General features: G+C 39.1%; 2 protein-coding genes across 6 annotated transcripts; one reads left to right on the top strand and one right to left on the bottom strand.

Annotated features, from left to right (window-relative positions):
- The first annotated feature begins 598 nt into the window (after window positions 1-598).
- LOC121630271 (cysteinyl leukotriene receptor 1) lies at window positions 599-1,687 on the top strand. Its single transcript, XM_041970454.1, has one exon. It carries the CDS (start codon window positions 599-601, stop codon window positions 1,685-1,687), a length of 1,089 nt encoding a protein of 362 aa, XP_041826388.1.
- Window positions 1,688-2,805: 1,118 nt separating this feature from the next.
- nup155 (nucleoporin 155) lies at window positions 2,806-15,069 on the bottom strand. Of its 5 annotated transcripts, XM_041970460.1 has the most exons (34): window positions 14,909-15,052; window positions 14,498-14,668; window positions 11,810-11,947; window positions 11,583-11,679; window positions 11,352-11,422; window positions 11,175-11,267; window positions 10,654-10,917; window positions 10,493-10,566; window positions 10,289-10,380; window positions 10,088-10,185; window positions 9,844-10,011; window positions 9,612-9,712; window positions 9,317-9,487; window positions 9,113-9,223; window positions 8,870-8,964; window positions 8,696-8,781; window positions 8,470-8,611; window positions 8,293-8,359; window positions 8,065-8,180; window positions 7,568-7,671; window positions 7,284-7,417; window positions 6,953-7,144; window positions 6,576-6,714; window positions 6,367-6,502; window positions 6,131-6,284; window positions 5,938-6,042; window positions 5,362-5,516; window positions 5,080-5,209; window positions 4,878-4,991; window positions 4,667-4,787; window positions 4,471-4,581; window positions 3,997-4,133; window positions 3,799-3,905; window positions 2,807-3,580 (listed from the first exon to the last, which is right to left on the bottom strand). In XM_041970460.1, exons 2-34 carry the CDS (start codon window positions 14,637-14,639, stop codon window positions 3,442-3,444), a joined length of 4,104 nt encoding a protein of 1,367 aa, XP_041826394.1. In that variant the 5' UTR covers window positions 14,640-14,668; window positions 14,909-15,052; the 3' UTR covers window positions 2,807-3,441. The 5 variants fall into 5 exon arrangements, with proteins under 5 accessions (XP_041826393.1, XP_041826392.1, XP_041826391.1 ...); XM_041970459.1 differs by having other exon boundaries at window positions 2,806-3,580; window positions 8,470-8,781; window positions 14,498-14,682; window positions 15,012-15,069; XM_041970458.1 differs by having other exon boundaries at window positions 2,806-3,580; window positions 8,470-8,781; window positions 15,012-15,063.
- Between the last annotated feature and the right edge of the window lie 253 nt (window positions 15,070-15,322).

Genomic DNA, 15,322 nt, shown 5'->3' with positions numbered 1-15,322 from the left:
TATTCTCATTAAATAACCAAAATGAGACCAAAACAAAAAAGGGGTCACAAAACAATCAGAAAGATTTTATAATACACACACACACAAACACACACACATAACAAAATGTAACACAAACTGATAGCAGATGTAACTGACCAAAATTTGAAAAAATCAAAATGTGGAAAAAAAATTAAGACAAAAAGATAAAAACAGGATCAAAATCAATTAAAAAAAGATAGAGTTGGTGATGTCAAACACTTAAAGAATGTTTCACCATGGTCTTTGTTTTGTACCTCTTTCAGTTTTGGTGTCTTTCTCTTTTTCATACGCAGGTGAGTGGCCTTTTATTTGTCTTTGCCCAGAACTTGTTTCATAATCTGTACATGCTGAGGGAGAGAGATGCTTGGGAGTGCCAGTTAAATTATACTACACCTCCCTCTCTTAACATGACGAGGGATACGGAAAATGAAAAGATTTTGAAACTCTGCAGTGACTGGGTTGGGCTTCTTTCTCTTCTCTATAAATGCCAAAGGACTGAAGCTTCCTTTAGACATTACAAGCCCCAGTGAGGCTTCTTTCTTTCATCTGTGAGCAAGGATAAAATTGTCTCCTGACAATGGAAGCAAAGCACTTGATTGAATCCATCATCAGAGCGCTCATGTTTACAGCGGGGATCCTAGGAAACAACTGGCTGGCTATAGCGTCTTTCCCCAGGCAGAAATCTGGCATCCGTACGAATGAGATCCTTTTCATCAACTTGGCCATCTCCAACCTCATCACCAACTGCCTGGTGGACCTGCCTGACACCGTAGCAGATTTTGTTGGGCGGTGGTTCTTTGGAGACATCTTCTGTGGAGTATTTAGATTTTGTTCTGACCTCTCTGAAACCAGCAGCATCCTAACGACCCTCTTCATCAGCGTTTTTTGGCACCAGAAGCTGGTCGGATCCCTAAAACGTGGAGGTGCCCAGGTGCAGATGGACAGCCTGCACCTTGTGGGTTGTCTACTGGCTGGGAGCTGGACGGTTTCTGTGGTTTTCAGCATCCCACACTTTTTCTTTATATCAGTGGAGGGAAAGAATGAGAGCCATGAAAACTGTGTAGATGTTTTTCCTAATCCAGTTGCTCAGAAAACCTATGAGATCATTTATTTAACCATGGCCAATGCTTTCCCTATTGCAGGGATCTTATATGCAAGTATCCAGATTGTTGTTTCTTTGCTTCAAAACCAGAGGCGCATAGGCAGCCATTTTTCTCATCCAACCAAGGAGAGGGTTAAAGAAGAAAACAATAGCACTGTTTCTGGTTCAGGCCCCATCAACAATGTCAAAGGTACACCCCCAGGTGAACCTGCTTCTTCCAGTCTAAATGGAGGGCTGGCAGATAACAGTCCACAAGCATCTTCCCTAAACACAGAAACAGATACAAACTGCAGAACTGGAGCTCAATCAAGGTCCTTTCAAATGCCATCCAAGGTCAAACCCAACTCAGGGATTCAGGTGAGAGCAGCAAAGAGTGTTGTCGCTGTAGCCAGTGTGGTCATGGTCTGCTGGATGACTCATTTGCTCCTACGCATAACCAACAACATCCTCACTTCATCAATAGTGTTGGAGGTGGCCAGCTATATAGCAGCCTCCTACACCTCCATCATTCCCTACATTTTCCTGCATGGAGTGAAAAAACTTTCTTGTTCATGTAAGAAATAAAAACACAAACAATCTTATAGGTTTTCTCTAATTCTCAATGTACTGTCAAGCTTTGTCTATAAACTTAAAAATGTATAATCCAACTGTATCATTTACTAATCTTTTTTAGTGTCATTTAATGCATTTTAACTATTGCAATTCCTCTGCTGTTACACATCATTCAAATCTGAGTTTATTTTCTTTAAAGATAAGCATGTTAAGTGTTTTGAGCAAATATTTTTAATATACTGTGTAAAAGTTTGAGAAGCCAGACACCTTCGGGATCTTGAAACTGTTATTTTTTATGTAAAATTTTAACAATACATGTTACTACCAGGACTAAACAGCAGTAAAATAAACTCAGTTGAACTGAAAGAGGGAAGAACACTATGCAGCCTTTTGCTTTATATATTGTATTCTATTTACAAGATGGATGTGCTGCAGTGGTAGATTCCAAACTTAAAATGTGCAGACCCTGAATTGGGACACAGTTTAAGACTCTTCTGATTTTTAAATGCTTTGTTGTTAAAATATCAGGTTGAGTAAAAGGATGAGGTCAAATGTAAAATGTTCTGATAAAAACTAAAGAAGCAAATTAGCTTGATTTGAAAGGGATACTGTTCAGAATGACCATAGCAACAAAAATATGAAGTAAGTTAAGGATTTTGGTGTGTAGTATGTGGGTTGCACCCATGGAAAACTTGCCTAATCATATCTGCCGTTGCCAAACAGTACTAAGAATTTGTGCTAATACAATGTTATACCTCAAAATATTAAATATTATGCATGGTTCACCTTATTAGAACTTATGCAAATATAGTGACTTCATCATTGGGAAAATCAGCACAGCATCAAGCTGAAATTATCTTTCATGGGATTAAAAATTAAACATAATTGTTCATGTGAGGATGAGTAGTGCTAATTGGAAACCTTCAGCAATTAGTGCCTTGTTAGTGATGACAGCGACAAACGCTGTTTGAAATGAAAGATAATTGCATAAACACTCAAATCATCTACAACTCCTTTCTGCTGACGATTTTTTCTACAATTCACGTTATATATTAACCAGAAAATCCCCATTGCGTGCCAAAGGATAAAACAAATCAAATACATAAAGCAAATCCATAAGTCATGAAAAGTTCTACTACAGTATTTCAAAAATGTTTTATTTTTTTCCCCTAATACAGGCCAGAAGTTTCAGTGCAAGTTAAAAAAGATTCAAAAAGCTCACAAAAGCACTTACACACAGTGGCACTGTTTTACTTTCCGGATAATCAAGATGTTTGTTGTAATGATTACTAGTGTGTAAAAAAGCCTCTGCAGACAAAATGATATTATAGGCAAGTTCTGTACAAAATTACAACATATAATATGAAACAGTTCAGATACAATAGTCCAAAAATCTTACGTTTTGCTTTGTTTTTAAAAATTGAACAACCCAACAACTATTTGCAAACTATGAAAATTGCTAAATGCCTTTCTTTGCTTCAGCATAATGTTCAAAGTAACAAAGTCTAACAAATAATTTATAAAACTTGTCTTCAGTTTCCACATTTATTTTGAACCCAGAGACATAAAGTTCATTTCGTGTCCATTATCCCAAAACAACATATCTGTCCCAGACTGCAACACAAACTCAAGGTGTAAAGAGGCAGACTCGATCAATGAATACAAACTTCATCAAATCGTGCTTGCTGATGGTCAAACTTTTCGTCAGATGTTTGTTAGACGCCAGCAATCTAAGATCTAGAGGTGACCTGGCATTTATGAGACGGTCAGTGGAGTTTCTCCAGCTTTGCCTGCAGTGACTTAAAGTTGCCGATGGTTTGCTGAAGAGCTGAGTTTGGGCTCAAAGATTGCAGTTCCACAAGGTATCCACAGATGTTGTCAAGGCACACGTTAGTGAATCTGCGCCTGGAAAAAAGGATGGAAAACGTTAAACAGGTTAGGTTGTCAGTCTGAATTCAAACAGTGTTCTTCACTGGCTGAAATAATTATTATTACTATTTTTTTTAATCTAATAATAATTTTCTCCCCCTTATTGTTTTATTTCCCCCCCTCTCTTCCATAAATCTATACTGCATGAACTTCCTGAGTTGTACCAGTATTGCAGCAGAACCGACAGTGATTACCTGTCATAGGTTGGTACTCTGCTGGGGTCATCAACATATCCTGAAAGAAGCACGTGGATACACTCCACCAAATGTAGGGGTTTTCTCAGCCGCTGCCAGCAAGGATCCTACAAAAGGGCCAGGCAGGTTGTTAGTTTAAACGAGACAACAGAAATATTTAGTGCAGTTTAAAAAAAAATCTGAAAATGAAGCGTTTACCCGAGTTTTGAAGAGCTGGTCATAGACCTCCAGAAGACGGGGCAACTGTACTCCAATCTCCTGCATGGTGGATGTGACAAATCCAAGATCCCAGTTCATTTGACACACCTCCTGCTCCAGAAACTTTACCAGAAACTCTGCAATCACAGAGAAAACCCACACTTGTTAACAATGAATAATTGCATCTGCATACTAAAGTACCATAGATGGGTTAAAAATGAATAAACAAATTAATTAATTAAAAAAAAAGAGAGAAGAAAATCAATGTCTCCACTGAAATGACAAGTCTGAACATGCTGGTTGCAAAAGGAAGATAATTAGAGGTACTAGCGTAACCAAACAGACCTGCACCCGAGAGACATACTGATATAAATGATGCAAAAGGGAAGTCTAATTATATTACTGTTCCCAAAATTGTCAACAGCAAGCTGAAAAATTCTAACTAGACAAAAACAGAATATAATTAAAGCCTACCTAGAGGGAAATATCTCGGCGTTCCAGCATAAATCTTCCCCAGTGATACCAGTTTCAGATTGAGAGACCTCATCCTGTCTGCTGGACTCATGGCCACACTGTCTCCCAGTTCTGGAAGACAAAACATTCATCAGTGACGTGTGATTTGTTAAAACAGAGGGGCATAATGTTTTTTATGGGGTGCTGTTTCACTTGCCTCGCTCCAAGATCTCCTGCCATAACGAGTGCACCAGGATTGGATCTGAATGCCCTGCACAGTGAATGATGGCCAGCTTGCACTCAGACAATTTGAAATGATCAGCAAACTCTCCATAAAGCTGCACAGCAAAAAGAGACATTATTAACATTTCTATTCACAGTGAAAACAGAAGCATGGATTCTGTTATTAGTGTGATGTTCCTAGTTGCCTTTGTAATGTCCATGAGCTCTGAATCCAGCTGGGAGATGACATTTTTCACTGATGGATGATGGGAGTACTGTCTGATCAGGGTTTCCTGGATCTGCACTTGGATACGCACAAGCTAGGAGAGGGGAAAGCGCTCGATCAGAAACAGTGGTCGCCTAATTTTAGGCCAAGATTTCCCTCATTTATCACTGACAACAAAGTACCTCCATCTTTTCTTCCAGCTCATGAAGGAATTCTCCATCAGATGCCTGAGCTGAGATGCAGGAGGAGCTCTTTGCAGACAGGATGGCTCTGGCAATATACTCCAAACGCTGCTTCAGAGAGATCTCAGTACTACATAAGACAACAGATGGCAAGGTGTTTTTTTTTTTAAATCAGACCAATAAGTGTCGATTACAAGAAGTATGTGTAATTTGCTGGAGGAGTTAGAGTTGGAGATCGGTCACTACAGAATTGTGATTATCATCATGCTGTTGTGTTCAAACCTGTGCATGTCAGCCAGACGCGCCAATACATGAGCTGCTTTTCCGAAGTTACGATTCTTCTCATAGTATCGCCACAAGAGGTCCATATTGTGAACCTTACTCTGGTCCTGTTTGATCATATGCATCAAATGTTCTTCCAAATATGGAGAATTCACCTGCAAGTCAGATTCAAGATAAAATGTAAACATATTAACCATGAATGAGGATAAGACGTGCAGTGTAAACAAAATATTTTACACTAATTCATTGGAACATTATACAACATGTAGAGATAACAGTCTCCGTGTTTAGAGGGAGCCTCAGGTTAACATGTCCAGTGTGGTGGAGTTCATGACATCTACAGGCACAAACTGCACATTGCAACCAAATGACTGTCCCAGTCATTGCACCAAAATACAGCAGATAAAAAAATGCCATTGTTTGAAACCATTGTGTGGTTGGTTCATTTTGGGCTGTTGTCATAACATTTTGGTTCAACATCATGAAAACACATTATTTTAAGAAATAAATGGCTCCTTTCAAGGTAATTAAATTCAGGTCCATAGGTGAACTGTTACACATGTTTGGACACAGTACCTCCAGCAGCTTGTCAGTCAGGTCGGCCTGAATCAGCCAGTTGTAGAGGGCGATGTGAAACAGCTCATCCTGAGACCTCTGGGCCAGACCAAGCATCTGCTCAAACTGCAGCAAAATGACAGATTCTCATTAGAATTGCAGATCATGTATACAGCAGTTTAAAGAAATAAAACTCACTGTAACTTATACTCACATGAGCTGTGGCTTCTTCGTTACTGAGCATGTTTGGGTCTGAGGTCATGACAGGGGGTCCGGGCTGTTTAGGGACGCTGGGGGACTGAGGGGCAGCTTTGCTCTGGTTCACCAGCTCCTGCATGGTGTCGGTGATGCACTTATAACATGAAAGTCTGGAAAGAGGACAAAAATATTGGTGTTGGCAGCTCTTTTTAATGCAGAGAATTTTGTGCTGCTGCTTCTTTTTTGTTTTACCTTTCCTGAAAGGCCTGCTGTCCCGCTCTGTCCTCTTCAGGCTCTCCATTCTTGTAGAAGTGGGGACCCAACCTCTGTGGATCCTTCTTGTCTGCTGCTGTGAGACACAACTCAAGGACTCCCTCGTAGAAACGCACTGAGAAGTTGAACAGCATTAGTAAATATAAAGCACCTAGAATACAAACAGGCAGTGTCCTGGATGTCCATACCTTGCCTGTACTGAGAGCAAACAAATGGCAGGTCTGTGTGCTGGCTGATCTGCTGGTAGAGCCGCAGAGATTCCCGCAGTGTTCTCTCTTTATCTACTTTGTTCTGGACCTGCTTGGAGCTCTGCAGCAACTCATTAGCCTGAGTGCAGGACAAAAGCAAATTGAGTAAACTAAGACATACAAATCAATGTGATTAGATCAATAACCTTTTAGCACAAGACCTTGTTGATCCTAAAATTTTCTTGATAAGAAGAAGTGTGACAACAAAACACAGGCATTGATAAAATATAATGCATGACACTGCGGAAGCTGTGAATAATCTATATATGCATTTCACATTTTATGGGGTGAAAACTGTCTAATGTGTGTTTATGTACCTTGGAGCAAACGCTGTCATCACTGCTGTACAGCAGGGGGCAGAGATCCCGCAGGTGGTTGCTGATGGCGTCCACAGAGGCACTATCTTTGATGTAGACATTAATGAGCCCTGTGATGAGCGCTCCAGATAATTCCTTTCCCCGGATAACTACATCCTTAAAACTTGCCCCCTTCATCTGCTCTTGAAACTCCTATGAACAGAACAGGTTATATGAGCAGTGAGCACTCATAAAAATGTCTGTTTTTGATTGAAAAGAGGGAGTTATTACTGTAGGCATACTGTATGAGCATCAATCTGGAATGAAAAAATGTTTGTGCCCACATAAATACCTTTGGCAGCTCAGACATAATGAGGCTGAACTGATGATCACAGAGGAGCTTCCAGAGGACCAGAGTCTGATAAGAGCGATGTACAAACTGCTGCATACCCTGCAGGGACACTTTCTCATAGACCTGAGCGTTGGCTGGATACAGACATGGAGAAAAAAATAGACTCACTTTACAGAAAATCTAATGGATAAAGTGTAAATCACTTTCCCCTATTTTGTTAGCACATAAAACCTCCATATTTTATGTACTATGAAAAAAAACAAACATTTGAACCCAAAACTCACTGTGATATTTCCTCTGGAGTTCCTGCTGAACCTGCTGGGAGTTCGCTCCATCAGGACGCATGAATCCCAGCAGTCTTTGCTGCAGGTTGGCAGGGGAGGTGAAGCTGAAGGGAAGCAAAAAATACAGGGGATGGGAAGCAAAGAAACTCTTATTAAAGTAGAGTTTTGTAGGTATAAAAGTAGGAATGAATCATTAAATAAAGACAAGTAGTTTCCATAACATAATTGGCTTTAATAATTTAAGAAAAGCCTTTGAAACAGATTTGATTTTGTTGCCATCTTCTGTCCAGAATCAGAGGTTGTATGTGCTGCCCCCTACAGGTTAAAGCAATTAAGGAAATTACAAACAATGACGTCACAGCACCTATTTTACAAAAAAGCAAAAAAATAAAACAAAAACAAAAACAAAAAAAAACCCTAACAAAAAAAAAAACAAACAAAAAAAACAGACCAATCGACTCAGTGTAAGAAAAAGCAAAGAGAGCAGGAGATCTTACCTTGCAGCACCAAGAGAGGAAGGACTGAGCTGAGAGTTTTTATCCAGAAACTCCTGCAGACCGCTGAGTTCAAAAAGGACAGACTCCAGCTCAAATGGTGTAACACTGCTTTCCAGCTGTGAGGACAACATACCAAAACTTATTAACCACTCATCGCTAACATTTTGAAAAATGATATGCATTCAAGACTTTATGAGTAAACACAATTCTCATAAATATGATACTTACAATACTAATAGTCTGGTTTCCTTTGCTCATGGTTTTCTCAACAGCAAGGCTACCATCCCAAATATTTCTGTTGAAACAGCAGTGAACCAGAGAGGAAAATAGAATTAAAGGACACCATTGCCAGAACTCAGCAAAGTAAGAAAAAGGTGCCAGACCCAGAAAAATGTGTTTAATTACCCAAGAATGCGAGCAAAGTAGATGCAGATGCCATTGTGTTTCCCTGAGAAAATCACCTCTGGGCCAGCTGACATGGGTGTGATGGGGGCAGATCCAGCATGCATTGGTGCAAATGGTGTTGCCAGTGCAGGAGGTACAACTCCTGAGGTGAGATTGACAATACATAAAAATACATTCACACATATCTTTAATGTCTGTTTACTTCTGAAAACATGGATTAACTTACCTGGTGCTGGAGAACTCATCACGGGTCCAACGGTGCTGGGAGCAGCCATGGCTGCAGGAAATCTCATCTGTGCTTCTCCTCCATATCTAAACATACCAGAAAAATGGAACAACTGTATTTGGTGTGTCCAATATGAATAAGCGGAATAGGTCAATGTTTGTACCACCACCAGACCTGAAGAATGCTCTAGTGGCCCACTGTGAAACCTCTCGGTCAGAAGCCGCACTTGAACAAGCCAAGATCAGTGCTGTGGCACAGGCCTGCTCCTCCTAGGCAGAACAGAATTAAAAAGTATTTGGGAGATTCCTAAAAATAAATCCTGTATCAAATGAAGGCTCTTAGTTAATGACAGCCATGCATGTTTATGATTTTGATGTTATCAATTAATTACAAAATAGAGACTGTTTTGGATTGTACCCTATGCAGCTTGAAGAAGCGTTCAATCTCTTCACTTTCTCCCCCAGCACAGTTAACAAGGAGGTAACGAAGCTGGTCTACTGGTCGCAGTTTCTGGAAGATGTGACTCCCCTGTAGGACAGCAAAAAGTCATGCATTGTATTATTATGCAATAAGGTTAATCTCTATGTGTGTAACATGACAGGCTATGCCAGCGCTTTTAACCTTTGCAGAGAGAAGGACAAACTTCTGTGGAGGGACATTGTGCTGCTGGACAACCACCGGTGAATCAGTAATGGGAATCTGTTCCTTGTTTAGAGGAGTGAAAATCTTAGGAGGCCTCTCATCAGTAATAGCACAAAGAGCCCAGGAGTGTCCATCCACATTAGACATCATCTTTAATTTAAGACAGAGGAACAAGAGGCATATTTTAGCATCACTTTTTAGATCATTTCACATGGATCATTTCTGGTCATAAAGTATACATCTGCAAGCAGTACTACATATTCGGAGTAAGTACCTGTGTCTCCATCAAAGGTTTCTTGAAGGGAAAGGAGTCATGATTAATGCACCACAAGATGTCGCTGTCTTCTGTCTCAGAGGCAGCCATGAGCAGAACACCTGTAACATTTAAAATGTATCTTTAAAGAGATTTATGCTCTGAAAAATTGTGGTAGTACAGATCAAACAACTGAATAAAATACTGAGCAAAACCAGACATTGCAGGTTTTGACTCAGATTTGGACTTTTACCTTTACTGTGTAGAGCCTTATGGACCTTTGCTGGTTTCTGCAGGGTAGAGGAGGCAGAAAACCCTGGTGGCAAACGAACATGGACTAAAGCAAGGAGGCTTGGCCGAACTGCAACATGCTTCTGGTGCAGAGGGGCAAAAAATGTTGTGGTGAAGTAGAGACGTACACCTGCAAAAACAGAGCATCAGTAATGCATGAACATTTCTAAGTTTCACCCAACACTCATCACACTTCTCAAAATTACCTGCATGGGTGACAGCTAGCAGGTGGCAATCTGAGGACTCAGATTTGTCAATCACAGATATCTGGATGATGGGCTTGAAGACAGAACGATCAATTGTCCTGAAAATAGTTAAATGAATAAATTCAAAAAAAGGAAATCAGAAATTAACTGCCCAGAGAGGAGACTGAATCACAGGTGAAAAAAAAGGAACACACAAACTACCTAGCAATGTTTCCAGCAGCTGCAACTATGGAGCTCTGTGACATTGTTGCCACACGACTCATTCCTTGGCCATCAGCACCTAGGTCGTACACCTGAAAAACAGACAGAAGCAGCTCACTGACTGCTACTACAAATTCAGCACTTTCCTTGATAATCCAAAAACCAGTGGAGAAAAGGAAATAAGGCATTTATTAGACACCACACCTGCAGGACACCTTTCTCAGAGCGTGTGTAGAGTATGTTGCGAGTGTTATCAATTGCAATCTGCACAATAGGATCTGTGGAGCAGAGACAACATTCAGGAGTATTTTAATTAGATCAGTGACATATCACACTATATATGGAAATGTGGACCTTTTGCTCACCGTCTTCAGAAAAGGAGAACTGGAGCACAGAAGGAATGAGGAAGGATAGAGAGCTTTTAGAGTGGTTGATTTTCCTGCAACGCTGGCTCAGCCAGCCTGCTTCTGCCTGGTAAGCTATCTCATAGAGGCAGCCATCCTTTCCTGCCATGAAGATGCGTCCCAGGTCTGTGGAGGTGATTGACAGGATGTAGGTGTTGTCTGTGGGGATCGAAAACAGAGGGTCTGGCAGCAGCTGCATCCCACCAGACATGCTGTCATTCAGTCCTGTAGCAAAACAGAGATAAAAAGATGACAAACTTCTCTCTGCATCCCATCCCGATGTTCATACAAGTAATGTCACATTGACTTTAAACAGTGCAGATTTTATAAGGTAGACAATTATGGAAAGAATGTGTTTAAATAAAGCTGCTACTATCAGAATTATTCACCATACTGAAATTATCATTGATATATTATTTTGATTGCAACAAAATAAAAACCCAAAACTAAAATGCAATCAAAGTGACTAAAGACAAACTCACCAGCTTGGCCCTTGGGGAAACTGAGTCCAAGAATTACTACATCCACAGAAGTGGCCAGTACTAAGAGGTAGTGAATGTGTGGCTGTAAAATCCCTAAAAAGTACAGAAACATGTATAAATTCTTCAAATATAAAACTATTTAAAATAAAAAAATGCTGAAGGATTGCTTGGTCATACCTTGCTTTGGTTTAACAAGACCCACGGCCAGAATAGTTTCAATCAGCCCATCAAAATAGACCACATCCCCTCTGCAAGAAATAGACCAGAAAATGAGAAACAACAGTTTTGCCTGCAGGTTTATTATCAACTTAATGTTGAAATTACATTGTTTAGGTAACTGTGTGTGCACATCAGACAGTGATGTTTGTACAATTATCCAAAAATGCATTTTACTAAAAAGTTACACACCCATCTTCGTAATTCCACATGAAGATGTCATTGTCGATAGTGAGCCACGCTCGAGAGATCTCAGGAAAAACTCCCATCATGCAGTTAAACTGCATATCTAAAAAAAATAGTTAAGCAAAAACTCACATTTGAACAGAACCTGGAGTAAATGAACTATTTTCTTTTGCCTGATGAAAACTTCAGGGTCCATTTGAAAACAATGTTTCCTAAAATGACAAACAGGATACGGCTGAATTGCTCCACCAGTTCAGGAGGTAGAGGGACTCGTCGCACTGCGCTGAGCTCCGGGAGGTTTGGCACACTGAGCAAACCAGGTCCCTGAAGGGGGTAGTCCATGTCCGAAACTCCAGAGAGGGACGGCATGTCTATCAATAAAAGAACAAACATGGCTCTCACATGGCATTCAATTTTTCATGAGAAATTTCCTTGCATCAAAGAATAATAAGTAGTAGAAGAAAACATGGTAGAAACAGAAGTAGAGGAAGGATCTGTCCTTCTTTTGCTAGTGTACACAAGGACAGACAAAGGACAGGTAGAATGGCCAATATGCTCATCATGTTTTTGTTAATAAACTTCAAAACAAGTTTGTTTACATACATAAACAGAACACAGGACAGAACCAGACGCTGTCACACCAGAACGCTTCAGAGAAACACACTTAACTCTTCAGTAAAACTAACTGCGTTAACTACGGTCATTCATACAACTCATGGCTTTCAACAGCATCTGTCAATTCTGAAAGAAGATTAAATATAAAACAAATTTAAGTAGAAACAACCGTTTGATTCTTTAAATTGCAATTTTTTTTTCATTTAGCAACCGAATTGACAACGGATACACACAAAATATTTAGTGGTGTATCACATTCGTAAGTCAATCATCAGCCCAAATAACGTTTAAGCATGTGAAATTTGCTGCAAATTTAGCATTTGAAACACTATCACAAAGTTCTGTAATAATATAAGACTTGTAATCTTGAACTGGCTTTAAAAGTTTGTCTCTTCACTGAATAAGTGATCAGTTTCACTGGATTAATATGGAAAACGTTCACTGTACGTCCAATTTCAAGATAGTTTTTAATAAATTCTGTGATCCTAATTTATTTACTCAATAATTAAAACAGTTGTGTGGCCATCATGGATTTCACGTTTTAATAAAACATGAATTATAATTATTAGGCTGACAAAAATAACGCGTTAACAGCAGTAACTACTTTATGTAATTAATTGCGTTAATTTTTTAACTGGAATTAAGGCTCCCTCATCCCCCACAATTTTCACTCTTTCATTTAAAGAAAAAAAAGAAGAGAAAATTATTTCCCGCAGTTCTGAACTAATATGGCTTCTCCTCCTCCTCCTCTCTCTCCTGTTGTTCTGTGACCGGCTGTCGGTGATCAGCTGTTTGGCTTCTCTGGTGCTAGCTTTGTCTTTCTCGTTACGCTTGTTTTTCATTCATCTGAGAAGGAGGAAACTAGTAGTTAAATCTGTGCAGGGCCCACAGACATACTATCATCAAAGAACTGACCAAACACCACAACTTCATGCATCTGTGGAACCAGACGATTCCCCACAAGGATCGGCGCTGGCTGGACAAGACTGTAAATAATCTAGTCAAAGACTAGGAGGAGGACTGAAGATAGAAAATCTAATTAAAAATCCTTTCTACCTCTAAAGTCCATATGGATCAAGATCCATTATGTCTAATACTATTTTTACACTAAAGGCAGTGTTTACAGACAGTTTTTTAACACAGCTACATATACTAAAACACAGTTACATATACTAAAACACAGTTATACCCTTTTACACTGACAGTAGTAGAATGTTTATCCTCCATGCTTTCAGAATTACAATGCATATAGAACCCACTCATCAGCTACCACCAACTCCCAGAGAACAAGGTTATAACTACAGCATAATGGGATGGCATTACAGTGTGTCTTAAAGCCTAGCCTGTTGAATGTGAGCCACAATGCCTTATAGTTAACATCTTACCCTCACAGATGAAGCCTCAGTTATCCTTCCCAATCTCATTTCAGACTAATATGGAAATAAGTTTCTCTTATTTAAAAGTCTTGGGGATTTACAACTTTTCCAAAGGATCCATGCTTGTTTTCAGTATATGACACTGTAATAATATATGACTGCTTCAAAAATAAATATAAAAAAAGGAAACGGTACTAGGAAATGCTCGAATATTTAATTTTATTTTTTAGTGTTTGCTCATCGCAGATATATAAAATATGCAGTCTTTCTATTGTTAAGTCCTGTAGCATGACCATACTATGTCACTCCACTTTTCTGGTGTCTATATATATATATATATATATATATATATATATATATATATATATACATATATATATATACACAAATTTGCCTTTTACTGCAATAATAGATTAGATATATTGTTCACAGGTTTAATAAGCTCTTCCACAAGGTCTAACAATCAGAAAATTAAGAGAGATGTACATTTTTTCATACTAGTTTTAATTTACAGAAAAAAGTAAATACAAAAATAAATTTGCTGATGCAAGACTAAAGGTGATTTGTTTATTTATTCGTGATTTTGCTAATTTTGGTCATAGATCGAAGTCATGTTTACATTTTAGAGGATTTGGGAATATGTTTGAGCATTACATTTCATGACTAATTTCTCAATTAAGCAAGAAATGAATCATGACAATCATTAAAGGTTTCAGTGATAATAAAACAAGAAGCTGAGCCCATGAATAACATCTTCAAAACAGCTCCAAACTTATGTTTCATCGGATCAAGTCAAACTAGCTGCTTTTCAGTGTTCACCAACCTTCTCCCATTCATTATTAGGTACTGAAGTCATGAGAGTAAACAGTACTGAAGTCAACATGTGCAATTTTATAGCTATCACAAGGTCTTTCCATAACCAGAACTTACTGTGTGAAGGGACGCTGAGCAGCTCTGACAGGTCAGGAAAGCAGCGGTCATCCTGCACGTGTCTGTCAATCAGCCGAGCAGCGCTCTCCAACGCCTCGGCGAGTGCAGCTGCGGGGCTGCTGGGTCCAACACTGGACGGCATAGCTGGGGCAACCACCGCTTTTCTTTTATCTGCAGGGAAGTCACTGCCGATTAAACAAATAGCTAGTAAAATAAATCTGACATAATTTCATATGTGAAAAATAGAAAAATGTGTCCGATAAACCCACAACTTCAATTATTCTAGGTCAATTTTAGCAAGCTGATATATCACTGGTTAAATGTATGCATTATACCTGTATCGGTTAGCATCGAAGCTAAGTAGACTAGCTAGCCAAGTATGAAATAAAGTATTTTAAAGTTAATTCATACCTTTGCCCAAATAAAAAGGTTCTGCCCAAAACTGATTTTATTGACTAACAAGTTGTGTTAGCTACCTCAAAAACTATTTTAAATAAAAACACTCAACACATACATGCACGTAGTAGCCCGCCAACCTCATGCACAGGGGGCAGAGAATAGTTTACTTCCGGTGGATGGGCTTGAATTTCTTCTTCTCTTCCTAATTTCTGCAAACTGGACCAAGTGAATTCATGTGCTGCCATCTTTTGGTCAGTGTAATTCTGAGACGCTCGTCCAAAATACCGTAATTAATATTTGATTTAAAAAAAACTACTTTTTTTCATTAATTAAATATAATATGCAATTTCTAATGCCGTTTGTTTCTGAATTCTGTTAAGAATACATTTTATCAATCTAAAAATTTTAATGTAAATAATAAGTAGG

Source organism: Melanotaenia boesemani, chromosome 19 (assembly GCF_017639745.1).
Source record: "Melanotaenia boesemani isolate fMelBoe1 chromosome 19, fMelBoe1.pri, whole genome shotgun sequence".
Classification (NCBI taxonomy): Eukaryota; Metazoa; Chordata; class Actinopteri; order Atheriniformes; family Melanotaeniidae; genus Melanotaenia; species Melanotaenia boesemani.
Note: the sequence above shows the minus strand (reverse complement) of the source record. Positions and strands in the feature narration are given on the sequence as shown.